The following is a 13,826-nucleotide window of genomic DNA, read 5'->3' as shown; positions in this document are numbered from 1 at the left end:
TGTAGATGAGATGAAGAGAGAGATGAGATGAAGAGAGAGATATGGTTACCACCCAGCGAAGTAAACGGCTTCCAGGGTTAGAGGAAAATATTTTGGTTTGTCATTCAGTGTGGAGTCACCTAAAAAAGTACAGTTTGTTAGGAAAGGAAAATTATCGCAGTAATTTGTTTTTATAAATCTGGATGTGCAAAATCTTCGTGAGAGATAGATAGAGGGAGAGAGAGAGAGAGAGAGAGAGAGAGAGAGAGAGAGAGAGAGAGAAATTAATCACAAAAGGAAAACTAAAATAATCGTAAGTTTTAATATTTTCTCCAAGGCGATGATCGTTTTAGCTCCGCGGCGGGCACAAAGGTAGAGTTTGGGCCGCGACGCACCGACACAATGGCAAGGTCTATGAGTGTCCTGGCCCACAGCTCACTCCACACAATGCCCCTGGTCCAGCTCACAAAGCGTCTTGAAGGACTCTTTGGTGTAGTTTGACCTCGTGTCCATAAGAGGCGAGATGGAGATGAATTTCAGGAGTGAGAATGGATTGGAGAGGAGGAGGGGGAGAGAGGAGGAGGAGGAGGGAGAGGAGGAAGAGTTTGGAGGCGTGAGTTAGGAGGAGAGAATGAGAATTTTAGGAGATGGGTAGGAGGGTTGGAGTGTTTGGAGAGGAGTGGGAGTGTGGAAGTGTTTGGAGAGGATTGATAGTAATGGAGAAGTTTGGAGGCGTGACTTGAAGAGGAGGAGAGAGTGGGAGTGTTTGGAGAAGAGTAAGAGGGTAGAGAGTAACAGGAGAGGAAGAAGAAAGTGGTGAGAGGAGAGTAAGGAGATAGAAGCTAGAAGAGAAGAAAGGAGACAGAGAGAGAGAGAGAGGAGAGGAAAGAAGGAAGAGAGGAGAGTGATGGGAGAGGACCATTCGGAGAAGTTTGGCCCGGTGTCCACAACAAGCGAGGTGGAGATGAGTTTCGGTGAAGAGAATGGATTGGTGAAGAAGAGGAGGAGGAGGAGGAGAGGGGAAGAGGGGAGAGGCGTGACTGAAGAGGAGGAGAGAGTGAGAATGTTTGGAGAGAAGAAAGGGAAGGGTAACTGAGGAGGAGAAGGAGGAGGAGGAGAAGAGTAAAGAAGAGGTGGAAGAGGAGAAGAGTGAAAGACTAACTGGGTGGAAGTAGAGAGGAGAATGATGAGAGAGAAATAAGAAAGAAGTTTGACCCATATGAGAGAGAGAGAGAGAGAGAGAGAGAGAGAGAGAGAGAGAGAGAGAGAGAGAGAGCCTGTATAGTACTGGTGGAAGATATAAATTGCGTAAGAGAATAGCAAAGTGTAAGTTGCAAAATAAATCGGTAAAGAACAAGAGTTACGGTGTCTGCTATAGGGCTCAGTGTCTCCCCCAGGTGTGCACTGAAGGGGGTCATGTATAAGAGGCGTTGCAGTGATATAAATTACTTTGCTGGACAGAAAATCATAATATACAGTGGTTGGAATATGTGTAAATTAATAGCTGGAAATGCATTTTTGTCAATAATCTGCTGTTGCTGCTGCTACTACTACTACTACTGCTACTGTGTGTGTGTGTGTGTGTGTGTGTGTGTGTGTGTGTGTGTGTGTGTGTGTGTGTGTGTGTGTGTGTGTGTGTGTGTGTGTGTGTGTGTGGCTATTTCAACGCCTTTTTTTTTAGTAGAATGACCAAGTTTTTTTTTTTTTTTATGTATCAGACGGCCTTCAAACACCTTTCAGCTCAGCAATTGTAGGTCCTGAGGGTGTATTTTGAGTGTGAGGGGGTGTGTAAGTGGTGTGAGTGACAGTGTCCAGTGGATCTGTGTATTTCAACATATTATTTTATAGTACTTTTTTTCAGAGTTCCCTGGAGTTTTCTGTGCACCTGGCAGCACTTAAGCACCTCTTAACTCAGCAACTGGAGGTCTTGAGCATGTACTGTGAGCGTATGGAGCGTGTCGTGTGCGTGTGAGGTGGCGTGTGTGACAATGAATCGTGTGTGGTGTGTCGTATTTTTTTTTCTCCGGTGATCTTTGTGTTTTTCTGCAAATCTGTCAACATTCAAACACCTTTTAACTCAGCACTTGGATAGCCTGAGCATGTACTGTGAGTGTGAGGAGCGTGTCGTGTGCGTGTGAGGTGGTGTGTGCTGACAATGTACGTGTGTGGTGTGCCCCGTCGCGCTGCCATGTTGTCGCTCTGGCCCTCCCGTGTCACATGGCGGGGGTCACCAGCCCCCCCTGGGTCCTCCAACACGCTACCCCGCCTCGAATCACCCGCCTCTCCTAGTTAGTATCGGGCTTGCAGGATGTTAATTGCCCCATTCTTTATTACCCCTGATAGAGGTTTGCATCTGTAATTGAACCTCCTCCTTGGCTGTGCATAAGGGTGGACTAATTTAAAACATCGACGGGGATATACTTGCTCGGACATGGCCTGCAAGCCTACTGAGTTACCCTACAGGAGCTCCACGCTGGCCCCGCCTCTCCCGGACTTCTTACCTCCTCCCTCTAGCGGACGCTCTGGGAGGTAACTGGGTGGAGGTCCCATGGGAGGAGTCAAATAACGGTGAGGGACAAATGGGACGCTCCGGAGGTACGGGAAGGCATGGAGGGCGGGGCGTTTGGTGTGGTGTGCGCCCAATCAACGCCCCGGCCGGTGAGCCCCGCTGCGTGCACCAGTGGGCGAGCAAGACCCCCCGTGGAGCCCAGCCAGCCCTACCGCTATAGCCTTAATGATGAATCGCAGGGAGTTCACACGAAGCCCAGGTGCTGTGGTGGTCGTAGCGCGTCGCACCGCTCCGGCGGAGTCAGTCGCACGCTCGGGCGCGCATTACACGGAGTGCCGCAGTGAAACAGTTCAGTGCCGGTAGTGAAGTGTTGTGATATAAACCTGACCGACCGGGAGTGGCATTGTTCAAGACCGGGAGTGGCATTGACAAGACCGGAAGTGGCAGTGTCAGCACTGGAATTGTATGGTCAAGACCGGGATTTGCGCGGCCCAGACCGGGATCTGCATGGTGTAGATCGAGAGCTGAATTTTCAAGACCGGGAGCTGCATTGTCCAGGCACCATGTTGAACCCTTTCATGGACAGTGGCCACATGGGGTCACTGATGGGCCACAAGCTCAGCCCGCCGACGCATCACATGGCCACGGACGGGCTGACGCACACGCAGGGGAACCAGTACAACAACGGGTACGGCATGACGCACCACACCATGCATCACGGCCACATGGGCACCTACCCCCGTGACCTGTTCCTGCGACGGGACCACATGGCCTCCCTGGGAACCCTTGGCACGCACGACCTGGCCAACAACCAACACCACACCATGTTCGGAGCCACTCTAGCGGGCCATGATCCCTCCTCCATGATGTTTCCCGGCCTGCATGACGCGCATCACGGCCACATGAACAACATGAACAGACTGGCCGGCATGGACTGGTCACATCAACAAATGGGTTCACAGTTCCACCACGGCATGAACCACATGAACATGAACCCCATGGCCGCCGCCCATGCCCCAGGCGCCTTTTTCAGATACATGAGACAGCCGATCAAGCAAGAACTCTCGTGCATGTGGGTGGATCCGGACCAGCCGAACCCCAAGAAGCCATGCAATAAGACGTTCACGAGCATGCACGAGATAGTCACGCACATCACGGTGGAGCACGTAGGCGGACCGGAGTGCACGAATCACGCCTGTTTCTGGCAGAGTTGTCCTCGAAATGGGCGAAGCTTCAAGGCCAAGTACAAGCTGGTGAACCACATACGCGTCCACACGGGGGAGAAGCCGTTCCCCTGCCCCTTCCCCGGCTGCGGCAAGGTCTTCGCCCGGTCGGAAAACCTAAAAATCCACAAAAGAACGCATACGGGTGAGTAGGTACAGAAATACACATCATTTATCAGTCAGACACGTAAAAAAAAAAATGATTAAAAAACTGGTCACTGGTCAAATATTTTCTATAGATAAGGCAATACAACACTTCTCTCAACAGCAGAAACTCAAAAAATAAAAAGAATCTGTAGGTAAAGCAAAAAATAATCAACAGGATGGACATGTTTTTTAAATCCATAGTGATCGGTGTTTATTTCATCTATAGAACGGATATATTTATAAATTTCCGCCCGCTTGCCAAATCTTTAAATTCAAAAAAAGGCGCATATATAACAAGACACATATATACGCAAAATAAATAAATCGAATATGCTTCAAAATTTTGTAGTGTTGTTTTGCATTTTCTATATAGGCAGGAAATAATTATAATATCTTTTCCGCTAGCAGACAAAAAAAAAAATACACACACACACATACGGGTCACTAGGCGCAAAAATCCATAAGAAATCTATAAGCGGAAAAAACTGAAAAACGCACAAAAAAAAACAAAAAAATGCGTATTCCTCCATTATGCACAATTTTTATATGCGAGAATTTATATAAACTAAAATACTCATGTAACCAAAAAATATAAAATAAAAATAAAATCTCAAAAAAATTTAATATGGATTGGTGAGTAGATCCAAAAATAGACGGTCTCAAGGTCGGCCATGTTTCAAAATAATATGATTAATCAAATATTTTCTATAATTTTTTTTTTTTACCTTCGCTCGATCAGAGGACTTAAAAATTCACACACACACACACACACACACACACACACACACACACACACACAGACGAATACGTACAGAAATACACACATATTCTGTAACTCGACATATTATAGTAATCAGTAAAAATTTTTCTTTAGGCAGAATATATAAATCTTCTCCCGCTCCGAAAATTAATAGATAGAAAAACAGATAGATACATAGGTGGATATACCGGTTAGTAAATATATCAGGGCAGTTTTCATGTAAGTCGAATCTATTTTTGAAAATGCTATGATCCATTAGTTATCAATTATACATGTTTTCAGGAGGCTGGATATAATTAAAAAAAATATTATAATTCCAAGGCATACATTAATTATAGTCAGAGAGAGAGAGAGAGAGAGAGAGAGAGAGAAAGAGAGAGAGAGGTCTTGAAACGCACTCTTGAAAGTCCACACAACATATCAGAATATTTGTAACAGTTCCATAATTACACACCTATAGATTTTTCCTTAATAATAATAATAATAATAATAATAATAATAATAATAATAATAATAAGTCAGCCCTTCAGAATTGCAGTACTGCCTATATTATTTTTATCTTTTATTTTTTTCTGGGATTACAAATTGATGAAGTGAAAATCCAATCCTTTCAATCCTCTTAGATGTTACTAGTAAAATAAAGACATTCTTCTATTGACCAGATATTTATTGGAACTCTCTCTCTCTCTCTCTCTCTCTCTCTCTCTCTCTCTCTCTCTCTCTATCTATCTATCTATCTATCTCTATCTCTATCTCTCTCTCTCTAACACGTCTGTACTGCGAATTTAACAAGTGCTTTTTAAAGACTTGGAATATTCATATTGATCATAAGTGTTCATTTAGTTAAAATCTTATTCCAGTCAGACACCCTTCTATCTATTGAGGCCCTGCTTGTTTTTCTGACCACCTATCTATCAGCCTGTCGGTCTACCTATAATTTTACCTGTCTATCTGTCTGTCTATTCATCTATCAGTCTATACTCCTATGTCTATCCATTTATAGCTCTGTCTACCACCTATGTATCTTTCATATCTATCTGTCTATCCATCCATCTATCTATCAGTCTATCTGTATCTATCTCTGTCTATTTATGTATCTATTACCAGACACATTAATCCTGGAGGGAGTGGCCATAGACAATATACTTCCCCGCCATCAGTCTGCCCCATCTCCAACTCACTACCGATGTGTGTGTGTGTGTGTGTGAATTTCCTTTCTTGTTTTCTATTAAATATTAACAAATCTTTTCTGTGTGTGTGTGTGTGTGTGTGTGTGTGTGTGTGAGAGAGAGAGAGAGAGAGAGAGAGAGAGAGAGAGAGAGAGAGAGAGAGAGAGAGAGAGAGAGAGAGAGAGAAGGACCGGAAGGAAGGTCATTTATCTCCTTGAAGTTTAAAATGTTGGCCTAAGGCGGTGGTGGATGGGTGTTAGGGGAGGGCGGACGGAGGTATGCCCGCTCGACCGTCTTCTCCTCAGTTATACTCCTTGTTCTCACTCGCGACGCACGCCCTTCACAAGCCTCCTGGTGTGGATTAGTGGAGAAGGGAAGGATTTTGTGTTTTTGTTGGCTAGATTATTTGAAGTTATTACCGATATTTAGAAGTTATTACCGATATTTTTGGAAGTTATTACAGATATTTAGAAGTTATTACCGATATTTTGAAGTTATTACCGATATTTTGAAGTTATTACCGATATTTATTTGAAGTTATTATTGATATATGTTTGAAGTTATCACCGATATTTATGAGAAGTTATTGCCGATATTTCTTAGAAGTTACTACCGATAATTATCTGAAGTTATTACCGATAATTATCTGAAGTTATTACCGATACTTATTTGAAGTTATTACCGTTATTTGTTTGAAGTTATTACGGATATTTATTAGTAAAGTTATTGCCGATATTTTTTTTGAAGTTATTACCGATAATTAGAAGTTATTACGGATATTTATTGGTAAAGTTATTGTCGATATTATTTCTGGGTTAAGTATTCCCTTCTTGATTATTTTTTCCTTTTTTCTAAGAGGTAGAATATCTGGTATTATTGTTCTTGTGGATTTATTATTATTATTATTATTATTATTATTATTATTATTATCATTATTATTATTGTTATTATTACTCCGCTTACAACCATCCTCACTCATCATTTCAGTCTCGTATTCAAAGCTGTTATTATTATTATTATTATTATTATTATTATTATTATTATTATTATTATAGATCAGTTAGTATTAGGAATTATATTTATAAGGAAGTTAGCATCGGTTTTTACTCTTCCTATTACTTCCTGAATTACCATATTTTTGACTAAGTCGCTGAAATGAATGAGTTTGGTTTTGAAAATTATTAATATGAAGAACAGTCGTCCTTACAAATTAGTAGTTGTTCTTGTAGCATAGTTATCGTTTTGTTATTGTTATTTAGGTGTTAGGAATTGTTATTGTTAGATATTATTGTACTGGTATACTCTTTACTGTGCTCCCTCTCTCTTTCTCTCTCTCTCTCTCTCTCTCTCTCTCTCTCTCTCTCTCTCTCTCTCTCTCTCTCTCTCTCTCTCTCTCTCACACACACACACACACACACACACACACACACACACACACACACAAACACACACATACACACACATTCATTACATCATTCTTGTAATTAAATTTAACACCAAAAATCATGATTATTATCATTCTTCTTCTTCTTATTATTATTATTATTATTATTACCATTATTACTATTATTATTATTATTATTATTATTATTATTATTATAGGCAAGTTAAATTCATACGATCTTACTCCAGCTTAGGTAATACCAAAAGTTACCATTTTCGGTATAAGGTATTTAACAGTGACAGGTTAATTAAGTCCAGGTATTTTTTGGAACAGGTGAGGTAATGTTAGTAACTTTAATTGCAAGTTAAAGATAGGAATTATTTTCTTGGAAGTTGTTTTAAGACATTATTGATTTCCTTTGATTTTCTTGGAAGCTGCTTAAAGACAACTATTTCTTCGATTTTCTTGTGAGGTGTTTTAAGACAATGCTATTCTTCTCTGTTTTTCTTTTATTTTCTTAGAAGTTGTTTTAAGACATTATTGTTCTTTGTTTTTCTCTTATTTTCCTGGAAGTTGGACTAAGACATACCTGCTTTTCTTTGATTTTCTTTGATTTTCTTGGAAGTTGTTTTAAGAAATTACCGTTCTTTGTTTTTCTTTCATTTTCTTGGAAGTTGGATTAAGACGTACCTGCTTTTCTTTGATTTTGTTTTATTTTCTTGGAAGATGGATTAATACATACTCGCTTTTCTTTGATGTTCTTGTGAGTTGTTTTAAGACTTTACTGTTTTTCTTGTATTTTCTTCGAAGTTGTTTTCTTTTCTTGGAAGTTATTTTAAGACGTTACTGTTTTTCTTACATTTTCTTGGAAGTTTCTTGAAGACAATATTGTTCCTCTTTCATTTGCTTGGAAGTGGTTTTAAGACAGTGCTGTTTTTCTGTTTATAGTAACATCATGTCTTGTTGTTTTTAAAGTTAGTTAAAATTAGGTATTGTATTTTAGAAAGCGTACTCAACACCTCTTTCTTACCGATTTATTCCTGATTCTGCTCCTTCTTGTGTGTTATTCATGCAGTCTATTTCGATATCTTAACAGACATATGATGCAAACTAGAGGATATTAATGAGTGGTTTGGAAAATAAATCGCTAAGGAAGAGGTGTTAGGGAGCCTCCTTACCCTACGAGAATACGGATCTTAGACATACCCCTTTACTTAGTTACATTACGTTATCATTATTTTTACTGAATGACATCGAGAATTATTATTATTATTATTATTATTATTATTATTATTATTATTATTATTGAAATTAGTTCGTAATATCAAGGATTTTTTTTTTTTTGCTTATTTAACGTTTCTATTATTTTTTTAATTTTGTAAAGAAACTAAAATCGCGTATAATTATTGTTTCGTGTGCTTAATGAAGTTTGTAATTGTTTTTGCTTTAAGTTAAATAATGGAAGGTATTGTTATTATTATTATTATTATTATTATTATTATTATTATTAATACTGCTACTACTACTGTTACTGCTACTACTTAAACTACTACTACTACTACTACTGTTATTATTATTATTATTATTAGTAGTAGTAGTAGTAGTAGTAGTAGTGGTAGTAGTAGTAGTAGTAGTAGTACTGTTCGATGTTAATTAAATCAGGTATTACTATTCTTCTTAGCTACATAAATAAGACAATAATTGCACTTATATATTAATTAACACCAGGAATTAGTGTTTATAAGGCTAATTAACACTAGGTATATTACTGTACCTGCACGTTAATTAATACCAGGTAATTAGGTATATATAAATTGTTTAAAAATAAATGAAGTTCGAAAATCAGGCAGCAATTTATTTTTTACATAGATTATATATTATTATTTTCTATATCTTCGTCAGGCAGTAAATTGTTTTTTTCCATAGGCTATGAATCATTATTTTTTATCAGTATTTTCATATATTAAAAGAAAAATTATGATAATACTGATGTTATAAACGGCTTTTGTCTTTATCTCGCTCCCTTGTGTCACGAGGAAGCAATTTATTCTTTGCGTAACTTAACATATTCCCCTGATTAACTTATTTTTCTGTATGGCACGTTGATATGATGTTCTGTTTTATTCCTACATATTTTATCGGTATTATATTTAACGCGGGAGAATATTCAGCCAAATGCGCCAAATAATATCATACCAATTTAATATGCGCCAAAAAATATCACACCAATTTCTATGCTCATTTCTATTCTGTTGTACTTCACCTATTATTATTATTATTATTATTATTATTATTATTATTATTATTATTTTTGGTCCTGAAAGACATGAACAACGTGAAGAGTAGCACTGAAGTGCAGTATAGAATCTAAATATTCACTTCTATATTTCCCTACGCGATGTTACTCCTGTCTTTCATTTATATAGATTATGTTGAGATGAGAGGAATATTTAACACAGAAAAAAATGCTTAGTTCCATTAATAAGAATAAACCGCTTAGGAGAAGGTGTTTGGGAGTCTCTTACCCCCACGAAGAAGCTATATCACCTTGGCCTGCATTCTCGCTAGGTCAGGAAGCTCCCTAACACCTTTTCCCAGGCGATTTATTTATTATACGGTACTCGTCTGTGTTGCTTCATTTTAATATCGCCAAATTCTGCATAAGTAAGATCCAAAGCGATATTAACCAGACAGATCCCAGAAATAAGTCGCTGAGGGAAGTGTGTTAGGGGACCGATGATAAGAAGGTGCCTTGTGACTCCGCCGCCGCCCGCTCCTGTCCGCCCGCCCGTCCCTGAGCTACGCGAGGCCAGGTAGTCACTCTCACCTGTACCAATTAATCCCTTCACTACGAGAGACCTCCGCCTCTGACCTGAGTAAAATCGTGTAGCGGTAATGAGATGTAATTATCTAACGTGTAATGAGGCTTAATTAACGTGTAAACAAGACAATTACATGACGGTATATGTAACAAAACTTAATTATTTGTTTTTACTGTATCTTTATTGCAATACTGTTACGCAAAATTCATAACGAAATTGAAAGTTAAAATTCCTGGTATAATTCAGTGTTCAAGAATGTTATGGTGAATTGTAGGTAAATGGTTGAATGTGGTAGTGGTGGTGGCAGTGGTCGTGTGGTACTGTGGTAGTGGTGGCTATTGGTGGTGGCAGAGGTGATGGTGGTAGTGGTGGTGGTGGTGGTGGTTGTTGGTAGTGGTGGAAGAAGAGCTGGTGGTCAGAGCAAGGTCCTTCGGTCATAGCTCGGTTTTTGAGGTCTCTCTCTCTCTCTCTCTCTCTCTTCTTCCACTGCCCACCCTTCTCTGATCTTTTTTTCTTCCTTATTCTTCACTTTTACACTCTTTCTCTTCTTTCTCCTCCACACCATTCCCTTCTTCCCTGTAATTTTTCTTTCTTTCCCTGTTCCTCTCTCCCCCTCCTTCTCTTCTCTCTCCCATTTTCCTCCTCCGTGTGATCTTTTCTCTCCACTCTCTCCCTTCTCTTTCTCTCCACTTCCCCTTCCTTCCTTTCCTCCAGTTCCTCTCTCTATTCTACCCATTCTATTCATCTTTCCTTTAGCCTCTCTCCTCAGTCTCTCCTTCCCTTCCTTTTTCTCTCTCCCCCTTTCCTTCCTTCCTCCTTCAGGTGGTTTCTTTTTCCTCTCCACTCTTCTCCCTTCCCTTCCACATTTTTTCACCTCTCCCTTAACCCCTCTCCACCTCCCACTCATTCCTTTTCTCTCTCGTCTCCCTCCCTCTTCTTTTCCAGTCCTCCCTTCCTCTCTCTCCCTCATTCCTCCTTATTTTGGTCTCCATTAATTCTTCTGTTTTCCTCTCCGCTACTTTTCCTCTTCTCTCCACCCTTTTCCTCCCTCCCTCCTTCCCTCCAGTTTCCCGTCCTCTAAGACTCCCTGCTTCCCTCTCTCCCTACCTCCCTCCTTCCCCTCTCTCCTTCCCTACTCCCTTCTGCCAGCTTTCCCTCCCTACCCCCCTCCTTCCCACCAAGTACCCATCCTTCCTCATTCCCATCCCTCTCTGCTTTCCTTCTTCCCTCCAAATTTTCACCCTTCCCTCCATCCTTCCTTCTTTTCCTTCCCTACTCTCACCAGTTTTCCCTTCCTATCTCCCTCCTTCCCTCCAAATCCCCACCCTTCCTTCTTCCCTGTCTCCCTCCCTTCCCTCCTTCCTCCACCTTTCCTCCCTCCTTCCCTCCCTCCCTTGGTCCTAGGCTGTGGTCAGTTATCTCCACTAGGCGTGTTGTGGTGATGTGTGTTATCTTGTACATGCTCAGGAGTCCTTAAACACTTGTATCTTCTCCTTTAACCTTCCCTTCCTCCTTCTCCCTTCCTCCCTTACCTCTCTATCAGTCCCTCTCCCTCCTTCCTCCCTCTAAATTCCCTCCCAACTACCTCCTTCCCATACCTCCTCTCTCCCCCTCTTTCCTCCCCCCCTTCCCTTCTCTTTTCCATTTCCCTTCCTACCTCCCTCTTCTTTCCACATGTCGTCCAACTTTCTTCCTTGCCCATACCTTCTCTCTCCCTCTCTTTCCCTCCCTCCCTCCCTCCTCTCTCCCCTTTCCCTTCCTACCTCCTTCTCTCCAAGTTCCCATCCATTCATCCTCCTTCCCCTCCCTCCTCTCCCTCCTTCCCTCCATGCCTCCCTCCTTCTTTCCAGGTGTGGTAGGTAGGTTGTGGTCACCTTATTTCCACTAGGTGTGTTCTGGTGGTCTCTCTTATCTACGAACACTTGTATCTCAGCTTCCCCTCCTCCTTCTCCCTTTCTCCCTCATCTCTCCGTCATTCCCTCTCCCTCCATTCCTCCCTCACCTCTCCATCATCCCCTCTCCCTCCCTTCCTCCCTCATCTCTCCGTCATTCTATCTCCCTCCCTTCCTCCCTCTTCCCCCCAGATTTCCTCTCACCCTTTCCTCATTCCTTACCTAGTTCCTCCCTCCTTCCCTCACCTCTTACCGATTTTCCCCCTTTCCCTTATCTCTCTATTATTCCCTATCTCTTCTTTTCTCCCTCTTCCCTCCAGATTTCCTGTCACCCTTCCCTCCCTCCTTGCCTTGTATCTCCTTCCTTCCCTTCTCTCTTTCTCTCTCTCTCTCTCTCTCTCTTTTGACTGTGACATTATTTATTACCGCGACTGTACAGCACTATTTTCACTGTTTCATTATACACATTCAAAGTACTATTGCTTCAGGGATCTAAAATTAATCCCTTGTCAATACCGCTGATGCGTGTGTGGTAATTACGCAGTCAGATCTTAGGTAAATTTAATCAGAAAAATAAGCAGAAAAAGAATAGGCACCTTTTCTTTATTTTTTTCCCCTTTTCCACTGTCAACTACCTAAATACCGGTAATTTCTCCACCCTTCTCCATTCGCCATGCTCCTCAGAAATGGTGAACGTTACTCGCGGTTCAGAGGGTCTTTTTTTTTTGTCTTTTTTTTCAACAGTTAATTATCGTTGTAAAGTGTGCCCTTAACTCGTCTGGTTTTAAGGCCTCCCCCTCGTCTTCCTCGGTGCGTCTTTCCCTCTGCCTATGACCTCCAGTATTTAAGCACAGTGTGTGGATCTTGATTTTGTCTTCCTCTTGTCCTGTTTTCTTAAGAAGGGAGAAGTCTAGAAGAATCTCACTCTTTGACTTAATTCTCTTCGTTCCCGTCCTCCTCCTCAGTGCGTCTTTCCCTCTGCCTATGACCTCCAGTATTTAAACACAGTGCATGTGGGTATCTCAGACTAACTGGATCTTGATTTTGGCTTTCTCTTCTACATTCTTAAGAAGGGAGAGGATTAGAAGGTTCCTATTCCTTGCCTTAGTCCTCTCTTGCTGGAAAAATGGTGTGAGAGGCCATCTTGTAAGAAAATATAACCAAGAGTATTTATTTATTTATTCATTTTTGTTAATCCTATAAAATGCCCTGATTCGAGAGTTTTCGTTTTCGTAAATAGACCTTTATCGCCATGGCACTATCACCTCCATTTTTCCCCTGTACCCTACACGAAAAAAAAAAAAAACGAAAAAAGGAAAACGAAAGAAGTATATGGGGAACAGGTGAGCTGAATATTTTACCCCTGATGATGAAGAATATTAGTCAAAAGAGGATGTGAAAAAGTGGGTGTTGGTGAAATGTTAGGTGAACTTTTGTCTCTGGCTGTACATGTCATCGGTGCCACGGATATTGAAAGATTATTATCGTCATTGTCATCGTCATTATCATCGTCATCATTATTATTACACACATCATTATCATCATTAGCATCATTTTTATTATCATTATTTCATTATTATTATTATTATTATTATTATTATTATTATTATTATCAGTAGTAGTAGTAGTAGTAGTAGTAGAAGTAGTTGTAGTAGTAGTGTACAATAAGTAGCTGTAGCAGTAGTATCATAGTCACGCCATTATCATCGTCATTATTTCATCATTATCATCATCATCAATCATCATCATCATCATCATCATCATCATCATCATCCCGGCCATCCCAAGAACGCGCAGGCCACACTTTACAACACCGTCCTTCCTCTTGGCCATAAACCCGACCTTCCACCACCAAAACAAGTGACTCAACAGCCACGCAGACTCATATACTCGTAAGTGTCCTGCCCAGGGAGACACGGGTACTGGGCAGGAGGGGAGGGC

The 13,826-nt window shown here is 40.9% G+C and overlaps 1 protein-coding gene across 1 annotated transcript in view; it reads left to right on the top strand.

The window, feature by feature from the left end:
- The first annotated feature begins 3,051 nt into the window (after positions 1-3,051).
- The window catches only part of LOC145394961 (zinc finger protein ZIC 1-like), a 40,522-nt gene continuing 29,747 nt past the window's right edge, over positions 3,052-13,826 (top strand). Inside the window, exon 1 of the mRNA XM_080268710.1 lies at positions 3,052-3,856. Within this exon, the coding sequence (XP_080124836.1) occupies positions 3,052-3,856 (805 nt within the window). The remainder of the gene's footprint in view (positions 3,857-13,826) is intronic.

This window comes from Coenobita brevimanus, chromosome 29 (genome assembly GCF_032717465.1).
Source record: "Coenobita brevimanus isolate Jiangsu-jjx chromosome 29, ASM3271746v2, whole genome shotgun sequence".
Taxonomy (NCBI): domain Eukaryota; kingdom Metazoa; phylum Arthropoda; class Malacostraca; order Decapoda; family Coenobitidae; genus Coenobita; species Coenobita brevimanus.
The sequence above is the reverse complement of the archived record's forward strand: the minus strand, read 5'-3'. Positions and strand labels throughout refer to the sequence as shown.